The sequence below is a fragment of the Clarias gariepinus genome, chromosome 19 (assembly GCF_024256425.1).
Source record: "Clarias gariepinus isolate MV-2021 ecotype Netherlands chromosome 19, CGAR_prim_01v2, whole genome shotgun sequence".
Taxonomy (NCBI): Eukaryota; Metazoa; Chordata; class Actinopteri; order Siluriformes; family Clariidae; genus Clarias; species Clarias gariepinus.
In genome coordinates this window covers 11,047,436-11,069,868 of record NC_071118.1, presented here as the reverse complement: position 1 = coordinate 11,069,868, position 22,433 = coordinate 11,047,436, and the positions used below count along the sequence as shown (strand labels likewise).

The 22,433-nt window shown below is 36.1% G+C and overlaps 1 protein-coding gene across 1 annotated transcript; it reads right to left on the bottom strand.

Moving 5' to 3' along the window:
* Nucleotides 1-2,194: 2,194 nt before the first annotated feature.
* Nucleotides 2,195-21,502, bottom strand: dub (duboraya). The gene is made up of 7 exons (XM_053479158.1): nt 21,189-21,502; nt 7,744-7,821; nt 6,664-6,735; nt 5,587-5,655; nt 3,824-4,018; nt 3,186-3,681; nt 2,195-3,100 (listed from the first exon to the last, which is right to left on the bottom strand). The coding sequence occupies exons 1-7, from the start codon at nt 21,192-21,194 to the stop codon at nt 3,093-3,095; spliced, it is 924 nt and encodes a 307-aa protein (XP_053335133.1). The 5' UTR covers nt 21,195-21,502; the 3' UTR covers nt 2,195-3,092.
* Between the last annotated feature and the right edge of the window lie 931 nt (nt 21,503-22,433).

Here is a 22,433-nt window from a genome sequence, read left to right as displayed (position 1 = left end):
TCGTAACTGAAATGTTTGTATGTAGGGGACTTACTGTACTTAATTCATGTAGACTTTATGTAGAGTCTTTTACTTATCAGATTACTTTTTGTATCTTAGATGTAGAGTGTCACCCTTAAGTTACACAAGCAATCTTCTCCTTGAAAATTTGATAAAAATTGCTGTCCAGTTTTTGAGGGTAAAAGCTTGCCCCCTTACTGAGTTCCTATTTTTTTGCATGTTTGTCACACTTTAATGTTTCAGATCATGAAAAAATTTTAATATTAGTTAAAGATAAACACAAGTAAACACATCATGCAGTTTTAAATGAAGGTTTTTATTATTAAGGGAAAACAAAATCCCCCCCCCTATGTTAAAACATAACTGGTTTATCACACTTGAGTTTAATTTCTCTAGCCACACCCAGGCCTGATTACTGCCACACCAGTTCGCAATCAAGAAATCTCTTAAATAAGACATGCCTGACAAAGTGAAGTAGACTAAAAGGTCCTCAAAAGCTAGACATCATGCCGAGGTCCAAAGAAATTCAAAAAGAAATGAGAAAGAAAATAATTGAGGGAAAAGGTTGTAAAGCCATATCTAAAGCTTTGGGACTGCAGCAAACCACAGTGAGCACCATTATTTACAAATGGCAAAAACATGGAATGTTGATTCTCATCTAATTACAGGTGCTAGAAGGAAGCCGTTCTGTCTCATTAAATCTTCTTATGGGTGTGTTTAGCCTAAATGCCTGGTAATCTAAGGATGGTTCACATTCCATTCTATTTATTCGATGTATTATTTACATTTTGAAAACAAGTTCCAACAAAGATTTACTGATGTCATAAAACCTCAACATGTTGTGTCACACTTGTTCTCTATAGAATCCTATCCATAGAACATGGGTAATAACTTTCCATTCATATTTTAAAAATATAATGTATTAATAATAATAATAATAATAATAATATGTAATAATTTATGTAGTATTGTATAGTGTTTGTTTTTTAAGGAATTCTACAGGACATTTTAAGCAGGAGTTTGAACACACAATCACTACAATTTTTTTTTCATGTAATAATTGGAACTACAGCCCTGTTTGGACTGGATTGTTTTAAATAGGTAATTTAACTAATACTACAACATCAGTATTTTCAGAGTTTAAGAATATTATGTATTTAAAAAAAAAATAACGCCATATATAACAAATTCAACCAAGCTTTACATTACACATGTTACATTAGAGACATTTCATATTCTGTCCTCACCCCATCCATGCCAAATGTGTAGAAGACCTGGTGCACGTACCGCTCGCACCCTCAGTCATCCCCTGCAGCCTGAGGATGGACTTCAGCTCAAAATCATGATGGAGACTCTCTCATGAACTTGTTGTACCAGTGGTGCATGTCCTCTGCCTGATGGCATCTAGGGTGGCGTGTTTGTTGCCCTTATCTGAGGAAACTCTCAGTTATCAGCTTGGCACTCAGAAGCACCAGCTAGCTGCTTAACACCTGGGCCACTTTTAGCACTGCTGATCAGTCACACACTGATCTCTGTAGAGAGCTTAAGAAAGGATTTCTAAACCTCTTTTAATGGTGTGATACTGAAAAGCCTGTAAATATGATAATGGTAGCTTTTGCACAGGGATTATTATTATTATTAGTAGTAGTAGTAGTAGTAGTAGTAATATTTATTATTATTATTATTATTATTATTATTATTATTATTATAAGAAGAGTAGTTGGCACAGAAATACTTACATAATACTTATGTAAGTATAATTTCAAAATGTAAATAATTTCAAAATGTAAATAATACTTATGTAAGTCATCCTGAGCTCACCTTCATGATCAGAACCTAGTATTATTTGTTTTTGTTATTTAGCTCTTTCTAAAGAATTTTTTTAAAATCACAAATAAATAAATAAAATAATTAAACAATTCACTACATTAAGGATATTTTGTATTTCATTCCACATTATCCACTTATATAGTATGAAAAACATGGAATGGTACCAATTATATAATAATAATAATAATTATAATACTTACTGTATATTATGATGACAATACAAAGTATTAGCTGTATTAGTATTAGTTACTATTTTAACTAGGTCAAACCACTAAGAGTGATTTTACATTATACCTGTATAAAACAATTGTATTGTAACAATTTAAAACCTCTATTACTCTATACACGATAATGTACGCAGCAATCAATGTGACACAAAGCTTTTTTTTATTCACATAGTTTAAAAAATCATCACAGTTCAAAAAATTCAAATAAATGAATGTATTTCCAGTGTACTATTATTAAACTGCTAACTACTTCTTGTGACGGTAACTGATTTGGAGTCATCCAGTGTGGAACTCAGCGAGGTATATTTTGGATGACAGAAATATAATCAAAGGTTAGACAAGTGAGACACACAATTGTAGAAAACACACAGATTGAATCACATTCAAGCAGGTTCAAGGTTGTGCTTGTTTAGTTTAAGGGAGAAAATAAATTCTAATGAACTTTAAAAAAGGACTCAATCATCAATATATGGCTGTTAATCATTGATGTACATCCTTGGGATATTAGAACAACACAACTGGTTATCTGATTCATTAAAATATAAAGAAAAACAGACTTCTCAAAAGAAAAATCTCGGAACATAATACCCGATGGTGTATCTGGCAACACACAATCCGCTCATTCTTAATCCCAGTGTTTTGAAGTTTAAATTAATGAAGCAAGTTTTATTAACATCCATTCATCAATTCTTTACTACAACATTTACTTTAGTGCAATGTATATACAAAATGACAAAAAAATAATACTGAATCTGGGACAATTTCACCAGCACGTAAAAAGATGTTAGCAAAATGTTAACAAAACTGTACAGGAAACAATGAATTTCTTTCTTCTTTTTTTTATAATGAACTTTCACATACACATTTTTTAAAACCAAAAGCTATAACTGGTGCTAAAGCTTGATTGGAAGGATTCAGGACATTCTATTCACATTATTCTTGGGCCTACACTTCAGCCTTGTGGCTCACCAATGTGCCTAGGATAAAGTGAACTGTCCGTTGAGCAGAATTCCCATTCTTTATGGTGTAGAGCATCTACATTCCTGTAATATGACAAACACATACAACTAATTATATAATAATTCAAAATGTATTAAATTCTTATCAAGAATATCAGCAAAGACTCACCTCCGTCTTCTTCTTCTTTTTTCACATCCTGTTGTACTTCTTCCTCAGCTTCCGTTGCTGGTTCACTCTGTGGCTCTGTGGCTGTCTCCTCAACAGGCTCTTGTTTTGTGGACTCATCATTTTCGTTGTCTAACTCAGCTAGCTCAGACTTCTTCTCCTCTTCAACCGTCTCCTCCTTCTCACTTGAAACAGCACACTCCCCCTTCTCTTCTTCTCCTCCTGTCGAAGCTGAGGGCTGCTGTTCTGAATCTGTTGACTCTTTCTCTTGCTCTTGATCTTGCTCTTCTTTAGGTGTAGCAGTTGCCGATTCATTACCGTCAACCTCTTCCTTTTGCACGCTCTGCTTTGCGAACACATCGTTCTCCTTTCCATCTGGATTTATCGAGCCAGAGATGGGCGAGGCATTTTTTTCTTCTTCATTCCCGCCTTCATCCTCGCTGGACTTTCTGAGTCGGCGAGACGGCGGACGACGTTTGATAGAAAGACGAGCACGACCCTATGTGTGAGGTCCAGAGCAGTACTTTGAATCTCAAAGTATAACATACAGCCCTTTGAATCTCAAAGTATAACATACAGCCCTTACTAGTAACATCTTGTAATTAAATACTGAGAGGTGGCACTGGGTGTTTTCCTTTTACCTTGTTTATGCTTTGTAGTATGGTGCCTTCTGCAGGGGTCTCAAAGCTGGCTGGGATCTCCTTCTGAGCTGGTTTGGGTGCTGGGGTTGGGCTGACTGGGCTACTAGGAGACTGAGGTGGGAAAAACGGCAGCTGTGGTTTTACAGCACCGGGGCTCAATGGGGAAGGCAGGAGGGCAGTCGGAGAAAGAGATGCCTATGAGAAGCAAAACACATGGAAAATAATTTTACCTCAAGTGTAGACAATCAGATAGGACGCATTTAGTGTCTGATGTTCTTATTTCCAACTTGTAAATGTTAGAATGTGGCTTTCTTATGTAGTCCTTCCACAGAGGTACATTTATATATAGATTACATAGAGTTTGGTGTTAAACCACAGTTTCTAACACTGGATCCTGTCACATTTGTCTGTCAGCTGGCAAATCCTGATCTGGACCTAAAAATACTGTTGAGGCTGAAGTAAAGCAGAAAACAGCTTTTGCACCAGGAGGAGGGCTTGAACCTGAAGCTGTCAAAAGGATACCATGGAGAAGTGGCTTCAGCCATAAAATTAACAAATTTGTTTCCAATTATTTGGTTGAGTAAGAACAGATTTAGAACAAGGTTGTCGATTGGTTTTGAGCTGGTTTGATGAAAGCTGCTCTTCAAGTATGGACAGACAGACATTTTCTGGCTCTGTTAAAAAAGCACCGGTTGTGTGAAGGATACAAACAATGCACGTTGTCAGTTCCTCGCTAAAGGGCACTTTAGTAACTGTCTGGTTTGCGTCAGCTATAAAAATCAGACACCAGAAGACTACAAAAAATGGTTTGGACTGTTGAAAGGATTATAAGCGCTCCCCTGCCAACCACTGAAGAACTGTATATTTTTACAGTGAAGAAAAGGGCTCAGACCACTTACACTCCAAGACATCTTTTTCTTAAACTTTTGCTGTCTGGTCGGTGCTATAGATCACTGAACACCAGGACAGCCAGGCACAAGAACAGTTTCTTTTCCCAGGCAATCTACCTCATAAATTGAGATATACTGCAATATGTGCAATATCATTATGAATATGTGCAATATTGTGCAATACCACTGCTATTTATTTGTTAAAACCCTGCATTTTATTTCTCGATAATCGTATTTCTTTGTGTGTTGTTGTCGTCTCTGGAATCTTTTGTCACCAAAATGAATTCCTTGTGTGTGCAAAGATACTTGGCAATAAAGCACTTTCAGATTTTGAGTCTAAGGTTTTCTGAGTAGCATGGTCACACACAAACACACAAAGTAAAAAGTAAGAACAGGAAAAGAAACTATACTGAATTCTCTGCCACTGTACATGTCTACATAAACACAAAGAGGTGCAAGCACCTGTGGATTTAAATAAAACTGAAAAACGGAAATCTCTCTGAGCTTAAATCCATACTGAGCTTAAAAGCAACAACAACAACAATCAAAAAGGCTAACTGATCTCTTGAGATGCTGTAATACAAAGGCTCCAAAACCTGTGAGATAGACTTCAGATCAAATAACTGGCATTGGTTACTGGAATTTTATTTAGAGTACACACATTTTGCAAAACGTAATAATTTAAGTTGCACACATTCTTCGCTTTTTCTTATACGTGTATTTTATTTTTTTTTAAGTACATATCATCACTGGTGTTATGTGCACTAGAAAGTGACACACACTAGGTGGCGCCTGTGTGTGCTTAAGGGAGGGGTTATAATTGTGGGAGAGGGTGAATAGGTTAAGATGGTCTGTGGTTAAAAACACACCCACCTGTAGTTTCTCAATGAGGGCAGAGTTTCGATTCTTTCTGAGTGGATTGGCTCCAACTTCTGGTTTTTGCTGTGGGAAAAAAAAAATAATAATAATAAAAAAAAAAAAAAAAAAAAAAATATATATATATATATATATACAAGCTGTTAAGTTGTATCATGTAAGATGCAGCGACGATGATGAAATATGAATGCACAACAAAAGAATGTGACCATGAAATCTTTGTGCTGTTTTAAAAAAGGGTTTCATGTAGCATACTAAAGTTTGTCTTTTCAAAATACTTTCTACCACAGTGCTCATGAATACTTCTGATTGGTTTAAATATGTTCATTTATTTTCCATGAACATACGAAAATTGTGCCGTTTATGTGTTTATTAAGAAAAACACATAATTATGGATTTATTGAAGTTTTCTGTAGGGGATGTTTATTTAATATTTATGGAAGGGATTTGAGTGAGCTTGGCTCAGTGTCAGCGCTGTGTACAGTAACTGTGTATAAAGCTTTCATGAGAGAAAAAGCCCAAAGCAAAAACCTTTTTGGTTTTTTTATTATAAGCTGCCTTTTTGTCTTACTATATCATATTCAAGTCAAAAAAATAATAAAAACAGTTGAAGGAATGACACTTTATTGCTCTGATAACAGGAACTAACTTGTCTCAGAAAAATTTTGTAACAGTAAACAACACCATAAATGGATAATGTTTTAATGGTGTTATTTTTTTTAATAAATAATAAAAAATATATATATATATATATGATTGTGGCAAATTGCTGTGGCACATATGGTATATAAAACTCTATGATGTGCAGAGATGGAAAAATAATTAGTCTCAGGTGGTAACGGTGACTGTGCATTGCACCCCTTAACTTCTGATTACTTTCCAATAACATCAGACGCTCAAATTGTTTCATTAATTGCATGATTAATTATTCCACTGGAAAAGGTTTCCCGGTCAGGAAGGTTTCCTTGAACCTCCTGATTTATTTGCTATAAAGTAAGAGAGAGTAAATCTTTAATAAAAGCATGCAAACATGTCCTAGCAAGAGTTATCCTCATGCTTGGCATCTCATCTTACCTCGTCCTGACCTGCATCGTTACTGGCAGGAAGTGGCAGTGAGCGTGGAGGTCTCTTTCGTACAGGCTTGTTCTAAAACACAACATAAGATAAGCTGTAATTAAAATGCTCTGTACAACCAGGTCCTTAAAGCTGAGCTTGGATCAGATGGTAGAAATATATTTTTTTAAAGAATTCATTACTCAATACAAACAGCTGTTGAAGAAAGCAAAAAGAAAAAAATCAAAACAATGACAACATGGTGGGTCTGTGACTAAAATCATTAAGGTATAGAAGGATGGATAAGGAAAGCAGGAAGGCAGAAACGAAATAATAGATTGATGATGAAGGTGAGGAAAAGTGAGAGAGATTTTTCTCGAGCTCTGCTGTTGAGGGGAAAAAAAGCAAAGATCAGCAGCAGAAAAGTTCTTGTAGTCAGGGAACCCTTTGACCCTATAATAACCTTAAAAATAAGAATAAAAATACTAATGGAATAAACAGATAGATATGTCATTATTTATCAAAGAGGAATGCCAGGTTGTTGATATGGTAAAGTTTCCTGTAAAGTAAAAAAGTCAGAAAGAAGCTCCAGTTCCTCACTGCAACTTTGAGTTGCAATCAAAGAATAAAACCCTGAAAACGATCAATCTGGAGTAGTACTAGTAAATAGTGGTTGATTATTTTCCTATAGTACCAGGTTTTTCCTTAGTTATAGCTAAATTAATTATAACTTGATATATTATTGAACTACCCCTGGAAAAAAGCCAGTTACACATTTTTATGTAAATTCAAAACATTTTCAATAATATAAAAAGAAACAATGTTACCTTTACTAATTTAATAATTGCAACCAAAAGTCAAAGCTACATCTGTGAGCTAGTTCCCAAGCTTTAAATCATAAATCATTTTCGTTTCAAACAAACTGGGAATTATATAAAGCATAAAACAAAACGTGTGATGGAAGAGTAGCTTGATGGATGGACTAAGAGAGTCTGTTCAAGCAGAGTGCAAGTGTGAAAACGTAAGCAGAAGGAAGAAAAAGATGCAGTCTAAATGAGGAAGCATAGAGAGACGGATCAGTTACAGTCTGGGAAGCCTCACCACTTCAGCTTCTGTAGGATGGGGAGCCTGACATGCGAACTTTCCGGCCAGCTCAGCCACAGACACTCTTGAGCCCTTCTGTAATACATCAGCATTCAATAAGTGCATGCTTGATAAGTGCAGCGATAGCTGCTGAAATGGGAAGAAGAGGAAGTTATACTTTGTGTTCTGGTTTGTGCATGTGTGTGTCTTGGGGGGGGGGCATTATTCTGTACATCTTGCACAAAGACAGAAATAATTTCAGAACTCATTCCCTTTGAGTCCTCAACTAAGGCATTTAAATCTGAAAATGGCAGAAAGGCTTGTTTCATCACAGAACCAGAGAGTTCCTGGTATTAGTCGCGACATCTGCTGTTCTGAGTGTATGTTTACTTCTCGCATGTCTGTTTTTTACTCACCACACATTTTGGTAACAATAAAAGACTGCTATACTAACTAGGGCCCAAGTATGGTGGGAAAAATACACACGAGGGGTGTTCAAGTCAAACCGGGACTTTTGATTCAGTTTGTTTCTCTATATAATTTCCTGTTACTCTAAGGCACTTATCCCAGCGTTTCACTCGTGCTTAAATACCATCAAGGTAGAAAGTTTTCTTAGCATGCCAGTCCCATGATCGGAATTCCTACATAAACACTAGGCACGCAGGAACGCCTTTAACGGCACAAATGTGTGCAAACGGCTTAGAGCAAAGTGAGGCCTGTACGAGGGATGTGTCAAAAACTCCCCGCTGAGTTCCAGCAATATGCAAGTGGTGTTCATGAATGAGTGTGTGTACAGGTACTGCAGACAAATGCTTCTCTTCCGCAAGTTAGTAACAAGTTATCTATCAGTTTTCGAGGATCAGGCATTCTGCTCGCTGAATGTTAATTTGAGTGAATGTAGTGGGCTTCAAGCCATCTTGGCTAAGATTGTCATTTACTGGCGTACATTGTTATTTGAAGTGTTTCCACTATTCAAATGTTTTACTACGACTACGAGTCTCATCACTGTACTGCGCTTGTAGCCTCCTGTTAGTGTCAATCATTTTTTTTACACCTTTACTAACAATAAAAATGCCATCATATGTCTTGGTTTGACTTGAACTCCTCTTGTATTTTGCTCACTAAGCAGAAAATATAGAAAACATGGCAAATGTGTTTTGCGCTCATTCACTTGAATGCTAAAATCTATCAAATGTTATTATAAGGAATATTATGAATGATATAAAATTTTATTATAAGGATTGTGGAATTGAAATATTTACTCTGTTTATGGACCAATCAAGTACAGTTAATTGAGCAAACATGAAAACACCAAGGATCACACATTGTGATTAATAGCTTAAGACTACTATGTAGTGCGGTGGCTGAGTGGTTAGCACTGTCGCCTAGCACTTCATGCATGATGGGGTTTTCTTCAGGAACTTAGGTCCAAAGTTTTGCATCGTAGACCGATTTGTATTTCTACAGTAAATTGCCTGCAGTGTAAGATTGTGTGTTTATGCCTACAAACTGCCTAAGGCTGGAGTGCTTAGCAACATAACTTCCCCTACAGCAATGACCATGGCCATGAAGTCATAATTATTTGTGGCTAACCCCTGCTTACAGATGTCAGCTTGGATGTAAGGGACTGTTCAGTGTGTAAAAAAAGAGTTGTTGCTTTCCAGATGCTACTAGTCATTCTTCATTTTCCTCTTTAAATCTTCTAGGGACTGCCAAAGCCAGACTAATAAGTGCTGGAATAATACCTTTTATCTAGTACAACAGTCTAGTAGCCAGGACTGCGAATAATAAACCTTACTCGTTATCTGCGGGCTACGACCTATCTTATTATCTAACTACCAACAACCAGGATATACACATCAGTTGGATAAGAAAGATAAATGGTTGGCAAAGTAGGATATTGATTTCAGAATACATCTTATTAGATGCCCAAAGGACAAAAGTATGATTGCATGATGGTTATGTAACTCCTATTTAATGAGAAATGCCAGAGGCAAGAACTTGTACTACCACATGCCTTTCACCAATCAGACTAAGCAACCTTTCATTTTCCACAACAGGAAACCACGATAAGCTGTGATTCGCTGCTTAAGCCGTTGAAAAATATTCACAAAGAGCTCTGTGGAATTCTCAAGTAATCTTATAGTTAGTTGGTACTCAGTGTTACTGATACTGAAATGAGTAACATCCTTAGAAATAAATGGTCTCTGGCTGAGGTTTATGCTTATGCCGTTATGGCATTTACATACAGAGCATTATCAGTGAGCATGCTTATTTACGTAAGTGAGTGCAAGGTGACAATGGTGTGCAAGCAACGTCTATATCATGGTGTGTCTCAGTGCTTAGTGCTCGCAGAACTGAAGGCTTCTTCTCTATCGTTTCTGATAATATTCCAGAACGTTGGGAATTTTACTGGTATTTCATTTAAATCTGTTGACTAAATCTGGTATGCTGGTATAATTAATTTAATTAAATGTAAATATTAATAGTAGTTTGTTTAAAAATAGCCCACCATTGGCCTTTATATCTAGTTATCAGTGTTATCAGTATTAGCATTGACTGGATACTCGTCCTTGCTGACAGATGTTAGGAGTGATGCAATATCATGCATGGAGCTGGGTGTTTCTGTTTACTTCACTATATCTGTTCCTGTCACTCAGCACCTCAAGTCCTGCTATGCAGCTTTTGCTGCATGATGGTTTAACAAGCATGTAGTGACTGCGACAGCAAGTGAGTCTAACGTCTGAGCTTCTCAGAATCACCCAGAGTGCAGTTACTTCATTTAAATGCTTTCATTTAGACTCCTCCTGTCTTTCCCAATCTATTGCTCTTCCAACCTGCCTCTGACACATATACTTCCATTTGTACCTCTATGTTATTATGCAATGAATAAACTTTTTTCAAGTCTGAGTGGCCTGTCATCATATTAACCAGGTTTAATGAGATTTCTGAAACTGAGATGAAAGGTAATGAAAATATATAGTTTCCAAGCAATAAGTACATTTTTTAGTATAAGGTTATTTAATACCTTATGCAGTAGGTTCTTTTCCAATCTGTTTTACTGCGGTATTGTACCCTGAACTATAGCCTTTATAATAATCCCCAACAGAGAGTGAATATATACAAAAAACATCCTGAAACATTATAATTTATATTATAAAATTTTCTTTTTTTTTTTTTGTCTGACAGCTAGTGGCGGCATGACTGCTAAGTGGTTAGCACTATGGCCTTGCACTTCCAGGGTCGAGGGTTCAATTTCTGCCCTGAATCTGTGTGTGTGGAGTTTGCGTGTTCTCCCCGTGCTTGGTGGGTTTCCTTTCGGTACTCCAGTTTCCACAGTCCAAACACATGAAGGTAAACCTAATAAGTGTTCCCAAATGGCCCTTATGCACTACCTAGTGAAGAAAAATATACAGCGTCAGCATACCAAGACATTTTGGACAATGTTTGCGTAAGGCCCTTTTCTATTCCAGTATGACTGTGCTCCAGTGCACAAAGCAATGACTATAAAGACATGTTTTGATGATGTTAGAGGAAAAGCAATTGACTGGTCTATACAGAGCCCTGACCTGAACCCACATCAAGCATCTTTGGGACGAACTGGAACAGAGATTGCAAGCCAACAACAGTACTTGACATCATAAATGCTCTACAGAATTAAAAGGCACAAACTTCCACAGAATCCAAAATCTTGTGGACAGCCTTCCATGAAGAGTGGAAGCAGTTGTAGCTGCAAAAGGGGGACCAAATACCATGTCATTTCAGGTTTGGCCAAATACTTTTGTTCATACAATGAAAGTGGCTACAGATACTCAGAACTGTTAGCACATCTCATACAGTAGCTGCATATCAGTTAGTATACCTCATGTAGCTGTCTACCTCTCACTGAGATTACCATTAAGCTATACTGTACATATATATATATATATTATTATATTCTTTTTGTCATGTGAATGTAATTACAATGTCATTACTATGTGTGCAAAAACCCCTGCTTGTCACAGCCTCGGCCCTCTCTAGGCCCTTGTGGTTTAGCATTGCTATGAATGTGCTAGGTCTCATTCCTGCTGGTCAGATTGTTACGTTGTGGTCTGTAATTTCTTATACAGAGAAGGTGCCAGAAGTTGATATACAGGGTTCTCCTTTTACACAGAGGAGACGGGCACAGTTTTAGCAGCAGAAATGGCACTGTGAAATCAAATTCTAAATGAGGCTGATGAACACTATGTAACATTAAGAATAAATTCCTCCTTATCCTATAGTTAAGAATCTATATATACTGTGCATTAGCGAAAAAGCCTTTATTTTACATTCTAATAATACATGTTAGATCAAAACCATCAGATCATCATCTGATCATGTGATTTAATCAGAGGCGTAAGACTTAACTTTAATTCAAAGGATTTAATCTGGTAAAGATTATCAATTGCATTATTTCATTTTCACAGCAAAGAATCCAAAAATCTTAAACACTAATGATATAAAATATTTCTTTTTTTATATTCTCTTATTTAATTTGTGTGGTCCCAAATTTCGGGATGTCTACGTCAAACAATGCAACCTGGTTTGCTTGCGTCGCTAGTTTTGATTGTAGCAGTCAGTAGTAGTAATAATAATAAGAATAAGAATAATAATAATAATAATAAGAAGAAGAAGAATTTGGTCTTCTGACAAATCAGTTAATTTTCAATAATTAATAATTAACCAATTCTATTCAATTATTTAAGCATAAATAAAGTAATTAAGTATGTATGCTATTAACCACGTAAGTGAGTGAGGGAGTAAAAGGTCAAAAAAAGGTCATGTGGTCCGATGAGTCCACATTCAATAGCAATGGTTGCATCGAGGTAAGAGGGGAAATGCACAAGGCGATGCACCCATCATGCATAGTGCCCACTGTATGATGTACTCTCAAGGCAGTGTTATGATCTGGAGTTGTTTTAGTTGGTTAGATCTAGACTCAGCAACCTTGTTTGGCAAAAAGTCACTTTATGACCTGAATGTACTAAATGACCAGTTTATCACACCAATGGAGTTGGCATATTCCAGGACTTAGATTGTGAAATAGTGTGTCTACAAGCATTTTCACAAATAAACTGGCCACCAAATTGTGTGTTATATAATACAAAACTAAAGGTAATTAAATTATATCTTAGAGAGAGCGCAGCTTTTTTTTTAGCTAGGCAGCCTCTAATAATTAAGTTAAAAAGTAAGTAAGTAAAATAAGGATAGAAGGCAAAAAGTAAGTGAATGAGGGCACGAGTAAGTTAGTACGTCAGTAAATAAAGTAAGTAAAATAAGTGAGTGAAGTAAAACCAAAAAGTCTGTCCAAAAAGGCCAGGTAGTGAAATAAATAAGTGACTGAGTAATTAAACTTAGTAATTAACTTAGCTAGTCATTAGGTAAAATAATGAGAAGCATTAGCGTTAGAGATTAAATAAGTAAAAAATGTACGTGTCAGTCAGTATAATCAGTAAAATAAAAAAGTAATCAAGTAAGTAAAATAGGTTAGACATTCAGTCAGTCAGTCAGTCAGTTAGTAAGTTACCAAGTTAGTCAGTAGGTAAGTATAGAAGTAAGTAAGGAGGTAAATTTGCTATTTATAACAGCAGAAATTAGAAAAACAATGACTCTCTCACCTCAGTGAATTTCTGTCTGTGGTTTCACTCGTTTGCCTCACTGATTAACTAAAATTTATTTTAAATTCTATGTAAATATAATTGCTTGCTTTTATGAGAGAAATAAAAATGTGAACCTTTTGGAATGACAAATGGAGCAAACTATAGAAGCAAACATTTGTATTATATGAATTTAAAATGTAAGAATTGACAGAAACAGCCTGGATAGCAGGGTGTGGACCCTCTCCCATGAGAACAAATGACTGAGTGTGTGGTGTGTGTGTGTGAGTGTTGATGCAGCAGCTTATCTCTTAGACTGTGCTAATATTATCCACTGTGTTTCAAACAAGCTGAGATTATATCAGTATCTAGCACACTTCAGCTAGGGTTTTACTTTAACAGACATGACTTCACCTTTGTGCCTTCTGCAGAGCACAAGATAAGTCAAACAAAATCTTTATCTTTACAACAGAGACAGAATCGCCATGAGAAACAAAACAATCTAGTACACCAAGTACACCAGGTCTCATGTTTAATTGCAAGTGGGATTAATTACATTAGTACTGATTGCTTGGACAAATTTAATTAAACTAATCAAGAACCTATAACAAGAGGGAGTGAAGTATTTTTGACTTAATGGCTCCTTATTATTACTGGTAATTGGGTGTTGGTTTAGGGGATATTTACTCACTCAATAATCGTCTATACCACTTTATCCTGTATTCAGGGTCACGAGGTGCCCGGAGCCTATCCCAGAAAACTTAGGGCACGAGGCAGGGTACATCCTGGACAGGGTGCCCATAGGCAACAATTAAACACTATATAAAAGATACTTTATAGCTTCTGAGTCTGAGTATACTGCACATGGAAAGTTTGGTTAGTAGAAAGATACAATGAAGGTATTTACTGCAATGATAGAGAACTTTAAACCTTTTGACAGCCATTGTCTTATTACAAACTGAATCACACATTTAATCAAACAGAATTATCCTTGACATTTTGACAAAAACGAGTTGTTAAATTAGGAAAAGACAGAGTTGAAATTAGGAAATACATGAAAGCATACTGTACATATTTGACAGTATTTTGCCAGAATAAGGCTTCAGTTACACCCATCTGATGGGTTTCCTAATGGGAATTTTGTTCTAACTGTCTGGTTTTTAAGGAATCTGTTCATGCATCAGTTCTTGTTCTATAAAAAGCCTAAAAACTAAAACAGATTAAGTTGCATGATTTAGTTACTGAAAAGTAAATAGAGTCTGTGGTTGGTTGGTTGGTTGGAAGTCATCTGTCAGAAAAGTATACTAAACCTATACTAGAATCCAATGTGAAAGTTGCACGTCTGGTTTGCAGGATGAGCCATCCTATCATTTCAATGGTATTTCTTTTAGGTCTTTTATATGCTGCAACCAAAACCCATTTTGCCAGATGAGAACTATTTCTTTTGTACAGAAAACAGGCAGATTTGTTCAGGATTATGACCAGCAACAGCACATGTTAGTGCAAAAGAATTTACCCATTTAAACTTTTCCATATTATGCAGGTTTTCAACCTTGTATCAAAATGGACTATTAGCAGAACACATAATTCAAGCTATTATTTAAAGTTATTTTAAGACATGCATATGGAAGATCCCTTCTTTGATCATCAGTAATTGTGAGAACATTGGTCATTGTGAGAACCACCTCAGAGATTTCTTTTTTCAGGCTTTCGCCAAGGTTGGCACAGATGACTATTAGGTAGGAAATTTAGAACCATCTCTAAAGTATGCAGTGTGAGTTGGTGAGGAACAAATGCCTCATGGCTGTGCTTCACCCTGCTCTCACCCTATCACCACATGCCTAAAAAGATTGCAATGACTTAACGTTAGCATATACAACATAATGCAATTAAACAATCTAATAATAACAAAGACAGAAATTCTGTTGCCTTCTGTTGCCAGGATTCCTTTCTAAATAAATACATCATGTATTTCCTTCTAAATACATAATGTACTGTAGGCATCTTCGTAGGTAAGTTAAGTGTAGCCACTCTATCCTCAGTTATTAAGCATCCAAGTGCTTATCAGTCCATGTGTATATTAGCTTTCATTACTAAAAATCATACCACAGCCATGTTGACTTCTCGATTCTCACTGGTCATTAGTTCTGGCTGCAAGTTTATCTCATAAAGCTCTTTCTAATGCATTGTTATCTTCACTTGTCTTAATAAGGGCTGCTCCATACAGTATTTCTTTGGTGAAAAGTGATTGTTGTCAAATTGTTGTTGTAGGAACAGGAATAAAATGACTTGCTGTAATTTTAAAATACCCAACTGCACTGTTCCTGTGTGAGCATAGCATTTCTCCCATTCCTTGCATGTTTAACATGTAACATCTTACTTTAGCTTTATGAGTTGTTGACATGTCATTTAACATGTTATTTTCCCACTGTAAGTGTTCATGTACTGTCTTGTGTGAAGTCCCATGACTTAACCTTATCCGGTCTGTGACATGGATGCAACATGAAAGAGAACACTTGCATTAGAAAAAAAAAATCCCAACTTTAATAGTTGAGCATATTTGCAGTATGAACCTTGTCAGTGAACTGTGAGAAAGGAAAAGAAAATCATCACCCATAATTAAGGTAAAATATTGATAATTTGAGGTCGTATCACCCAGCGCTAGTTATGAGATATATTGCACAGTGTAACTGTTTAGTAGATATGAAATATTGCTTCATTATTCAGTAGAATATTCTACAATGTTATTTTTTTCGAATGTTACAATTGTAAATCTATCCGTTTTTTTTACTACAGGGTCTGGGAGTGTTTATGTTTTAAATGTAAACAGTTTTTTTTTGTGATAAACTTACAGTTTTTTTCCTGGAGAAATAAAAAGAGAGTGAAATAACTGACAGACTCTGCTTCAAGTTTTTTAACAAGAATTGTGTAACTTCCTAATGCACTTACGTTGCTCAATATGCAACATCCCAAATGTACTGCGTCGTTATGTGCAATCTGTCCACCATGTTCATAACACTCAGTCGTCAGGGCTGAGAAAAAAAGTTCCCATGAATATGCTTGGGCAAAAACTCAAAGTTAATGAACTGGAGCTCTATATAGCTACTATAACTATAACTATATATTATAGTTACTTTGTAATGATATTATAATGAACTATTTTATTCACATAGAGGACTATATATGATGGACATCCTACCAAACTCAATTAAACATACAGCAACAATGGTAGGCATGTGATATTCATGAAAATTCCCTCCGAAACTGAAAACTGAAAAAAGGATCTAATAACCAGCTGAAACACCATTATAAGGCAACGACTTTCCTGTGAAAAGGGATGAAAATGCCGTTTTGAGGAACAGCAATGAACAAAATTGATGTAAGAGAAATTTAATTTACAATTTCATCATTCATTACAACACTTATGTTGTAGAAAATGCTTAACATACAAAAAATGTATCACCAGCACAAGAACGGATGAGAGCTTATGAAACTGAAGACTGACTTCTGTTTCGACAGACGTTTTGTTGCAAGCACTTTTTAAACTTATAAAGAGTAACCAGTCATGATCATGTCCCTTCCTGTCCTATGTTTGGTGTGTGTGTGTGTGTGTGTGTGTGTGTGTGTGTGTGTGTGTGTGTGTGTGTGTGTGTGTGTGTGTGTGTGTGTTTTCACATGCTGGGGACAGCTGCTGAAGTGGGCCTGACAAGAACTCAGTCCTGCCAGGATTTTCACATAGCTGACATTCAGAATGTAATGAACTGAAATAGCCTGGAAGGCACACACACACACACACACACACACACACACACACACACACACACACACACACACACACACACACACCTACACACACACACACGAACACAGAACCCCCCTTGGGTGGGACCAATGCTTTAACATTATAGGGTAAAGTTGTCTGCTCTGAGCTCCTGCTTGTATTAGTTGATCGGTGACTGCGATATTTCATTTACAGGATGTTTATGATGCTAGAATAATGCTGTATATGTTTATCGCCCTGACGGTTATTATTTTCCTATAAAAGCACATCATTGAGTGTTTTATTTCTCTTAACCAGAGAACTTGACCAAGGGATGGAAAGAATTGTACATTATCAGTCATTTGTTCCACTAACTTTATATGCTTGGTTTGGAAAGTTTTAGTTTTGCACTAGAGCTGCAAGGCTTACATTGCCCAAGTAAAATGTATCAAGTACAACCTTCAATTTAGCCCCATGTTAAAGTATTACACACCTTAAATCAGACAAGTTCCTAAGTAACCTCAAACAGCTTCACTTATTTTTAAATCACCTTTTTTTAGCATCTATCTTAATGTCACTTAGTACTTAATGTAAGCAGGAGGTGAGGCCTACATTTTAAAGTTGAAAAGCTAGAAGAGATTAAGATGTTGATAAAGCTACAGTTTTATTAAAGTGACCTTTAATAATATGTTCGAACAAATGGTATGTGCATATTTTAAGGCAACTGTATGATGCGGGTAACCATCCTAGCTCCACTTTGAAGCTGCATTTAAACTGCTGTCCACACAGTGCTAGCATTAGATGGATGAATAAAATCTACCTGTTATAACAACAAAATATGTGTAATAAATGAAAAAGGAATTTGCTTTAAGTAGCAGTTAATTTTACACCCCTTTTCGTTAATTGCTTACTAATTATGCTTATTGACGGTTGTCAAAAAGAAGTATAAAAGCCATACTTCCTTTAACAAGGAATGGCTGAAAAATATGGTGAAAAAATAAATCAACTGGATTGGACTGCATGCAGCATAGGCCTAGCAAAAACTGTGGTGAGACATGAGGAAAGAACTAAAATGGCTGCGCATTCTGCAAGTAAACAACACTAAAGCTTGCTCAGTCTAAACAGGCGTTCCACATTTATGGCCACAAATGATTCAACTGAGTAGGACAAAATTGCTGTAGTAAAATATACCATGTGGTACAGACTTTTGTTTTAATTAAAAAATATAAAGTAACATATATGGTTAGACTTTCTCATCTATTGGTCAAGTTTGTTTGTAAGTAAAGGTCAGTCCAGCTGGGAGTAAGCAAAATATGTGTTTTGGTATGCTAGCATATGCTAGGTATGCTAGGTATGCATTTACAGCCTCCTAACAGACTCCTGCATCCAGAGCATTTTATAGTCTTTATAAAATACACATCAGCTCACTTTGTCAGAAACCCAGAATTCCCTCAAGCTAAAATTCTGAAAAATAAAAAATAAAAAAGCATAGGACCTGGGTTATATATTGGCAGCAACACATAACCCAGGCTTTTTTTTTTTTTTTTTTCAGAATTTTAGCTTGAAGGAATTTTTAGTTTCTTAATTGTGCTCACTTAGATTGTGCTCACAGGCTGTCAGAAACTAGCTAAATGACATGCTAATAACATTTTATTTGATTAGCTAACAAGCTAGCAGAATGTATCATTCAGCAAAGATTAGCGAATATAATGTGCATTATGCTTTACAAACAACAAACTAGCTACCAGGTTATCATTACGTAGCTGTTCACTATGTGTAAACAAACAGTTTTTCTTTCACAACTTCACTGTGAGTGAATTTACAAAATGAACATTTTTCATGTTATTCCTTTGTAAAGTGTGTGATGAGGATTTACTGCTGTTTTCCTGAAGCTAAACTGGCAGCTTTAGGCTTATCTTATTTGTTAGCAACACTGAAGTACAAAAGAAGCTAACTTCAGACAACAAATATGTTTGGCTAATGGACTATAAATATCAGGTGTAACGTGTTAGATGTTGTGTTAACGTGTGTTAAATGTATTGTGCAGATTAACTTGAAATAAGTCTAAAATTGATAGCAACACCTGTCTGGTGGTGTCTCTGAAAGAAACAGAGAGCTAGAAATGATAGTAATGATAACGCTGCACTGAAGCTCACAGTCGTATTACTTAAACCAACGCCCACTAGCTTACAACATCAACGGCACTTCTGTGCCCTTAAAGCCACAGGCATATGCCAGAAGAACAAACCAGCAAGCACGAGTCTCCAGTATCAGTCGAGCTAAACGTGCAACTTTATGCTTGCTTCATTTCACTTCACTTTACTGCTTGCAAGTTTTCAGAATGAAGGGATTTGCAGTTAACCAGTAACATAACAATTAATAGGGAAAACAGAACCTAAAGGACGTTCGATTCGAACCAGTACTTTTAACTGTGCAGGAAAACAACACAGTTATAAAAAGTAAAAAACTAGCTTTATTTATCTATATAATTCTCTATATAATCCCCTGCTATACTTATGCACTATTTCGAGTGCTACTAGTACTTGCCGTAGAAAGTTTTCTCAATACACCTGAGCCATATACAGACTTCCTTCTTCATGTCTGAATTGCTGACCTCCCAAGAACTCTTTTCATGGTCCAAATATGTAAAAGTTACTTGGAGCAAGATTGAAATTTATGGGGATGTGGCAATAACAACCAGCTGAGCTCCGGTTATGTAAAGGTGTGGTGAGGTTTTGCACCATCCTACAAAAATGCTCTTGGTCAGCAAGCCAGGCTGTTTATTTCACTCGCTAAATGTTCACATAATGTCTGCAGTGGGCTCCGAGCCACCACTTCTGATTCGTCATTCATGAAAGGTCAACGTTGGTTAAATTGTTTGCACCAATCAATTGTTTTACCGCAGTTAAGAGGCTCATAACCATAATGTGCTTAAATTCCATAAATGTCAACTAATTTTACAACTTTATTTGCAAAAAAATTCATCAGTCCTGGTTTGACGTGAACGCCCCAAGTTACATTTTTAAAACTTTAACACACAGCATCTCATTATATTATAAATATACTAACATCCCAAGAATTAATGAAATTACTATAATTTGGGCCTAAATCAAATAAAATGTCCATTAGTAAGCAGTTCCCCTTTAAGTTACAAAAATTAGCAAGGATATCTATTAAAGTCAAGCCAAAGCTTGTTTACCAGTGACATCTCTGCAGGCATACACCTGCATGAATGCCATTTCCTTTTTATTATTCTTACACTTTAGCAGCCTTGCACATACCCTACTAAATAAAATTATCATATCTGTGTTTTTATGTCCATTCTCACATGTACACGCTTACACGAGCATATCACGTAAGCCCACCCTTTTGATTTGTTCTACGGATGAGGTTACACCACTTCCTGTGTCAGTTAGCTCACTGCAATTCAAGCCATGCTTTAGTTTAACTGAAGACGCAAATGTTGTTGGTCCTCCACCACTGCACAGAAACGTGCAAATACAGCAGGCCAAAGAAAGATAACTTGTCTTTCGTATCACTTGTCTTTATGGACTGGAGTAAAAAAATAAAATAACACCTTATTTAAAACGTAATTGTTTTTAAATAGTTTTTTTTAATTATGTAAGAAGAAGCAATTTAACGATAGTTAACGATATGTCAGTTTTTTCACCACTTTTTACTTGGAAGTTATTTTTATTACTTTATTAGTCTAATTAAGCTCTGCTAGAACTTTACAAGCCAATAAAACCCCATTTAACCCCAAGACACAATGCATCTAACACTATAATTACATAATTACAATATACAATACAGTAATTACAATATAATTGCATTGTGATATTGCTCATAAAAGTAGTATAAAGTTTATTAATCTGTTATAACACTACTGTATGTAGTATTTAAATGCATCAAATTGATGATTATTACAGTTGATTTTTAACTCAACTGTAATTTACTGTTCATGACTTGACAACTTAGACAACTTAACATAACGTTGCATCACATGAAGCTCTGTTGCTAATCAGACCATTGATGAGAATCAAACCAGCCCATTTAATGAATAAAACAATGCATCTTGTGCTTACCGCCATGTTTTCCCCTCCTGTGTTTGGAGAGTTCCCCTGAACACTCTTGCTGCTCTCTAGTTTATCAGCTAGCTGAAGTTGAAGCTGGAGCTCTCCTCTCACCCTCCACCCAAGGCCAGGGTTGCCAGGTTGTGGCTTAGTGTTTACAGCGGAGACCTGGTGTAAAAAACTTCCCTAACAATCAGTTCTCTTAAAACCATATGGAAATGTTCGAGATCTCGTAAACCTGCAACATTTTGTCTATCACAATTCAAATTAATACAAGTCAAAATTGAACAGGACCCTTTAATCTGGCAACCTTGCCGTAATGCCAGCCCCCTCTTGTCCACGAGGAAGGCTTGAGTAGCTATAGAGCAGATCGTCAGTTATATTTAGCCGTGACGGTCCCAACAGGACTCGGCCAGACCAAAGTAGGGGAAGGAGAACTTACGATGTCAAAAAATTATTATTTCATTTAAAGTATATATAACAAATCATATAAGTAGAATAAAATAATCATAATAATGATATCAACCTTAATATTAATTATAATATAAATAATAATGTAAAATTACCACAAAAAATATATACGTGTAATAAACATTGCATATACACAAAAATATATAAACAAAACAAAAAAATATATATTTGGTGAGCATGTGTGAAAATCAATGGCCTTGATAGAGCCTTCCCCAGGATAAGTTGCGATAGGACTTAGTGTCCAAATTACATATTTATATCGTTATTAGTCCAACAAAATGCACCCATCGGTGTAAAGTGAACATCCGGTAGTAATGAACACGCACATGGGTAAAACATTTACTGCTTACTTACACTGCCACCCAAGGGGAGGGATCAGAACCTAAACTCAGCAGTTTGAGGTTTTTGTGATGCGACAACAACACTACCATTTATGGAGGAATTGAAAGAGGAAGCTGCATTTTGATAGACGCTGAGTTGTGGGGGAAGGGGAAGCCTTTAATACTAGAACAAGTCAGTTCTCTTCAGTCAGGTATCCTCGATATCTATGTCGCATTAAAGTACCTTACTGTATAACAACACTCCACATAGACTTATTGTTCCACTGTTTTCAAAATGTCCTTTTAGCATTCATCAAGGTGAAGCCCTACACATAAAGAAAATAGCTTTAAGGCTTTCTTAAACTGGAATATGTTATCAGGTCATAGCTAGAACTTTTAGATAGCTTAGACCCAGTGACTTTTTTTAGAGCGAAACTCTAGTGTTGGGTGGAAAACTCTAACCAGC

Bases quoted from the DNA above. Each gene is read 5' to 3' on its own strand.
- dub (XM_053479158.1), bottom strand. The intron at 6,736-7,743 runs GTGAGGCTTCCC...GTTGTGTTTTAG, and splicing joins ATCCTACAGAAGCTGAAGTG to AACAAGCCTGTACGAAAGAG. The intron at 4,019-5,586 runs GTGGGTGTGTTT...TGCTTCTCATAG, and splicing joins CCCTCATTGAGAAACTACAG to GCATCTCTTTCTCCGACTGC.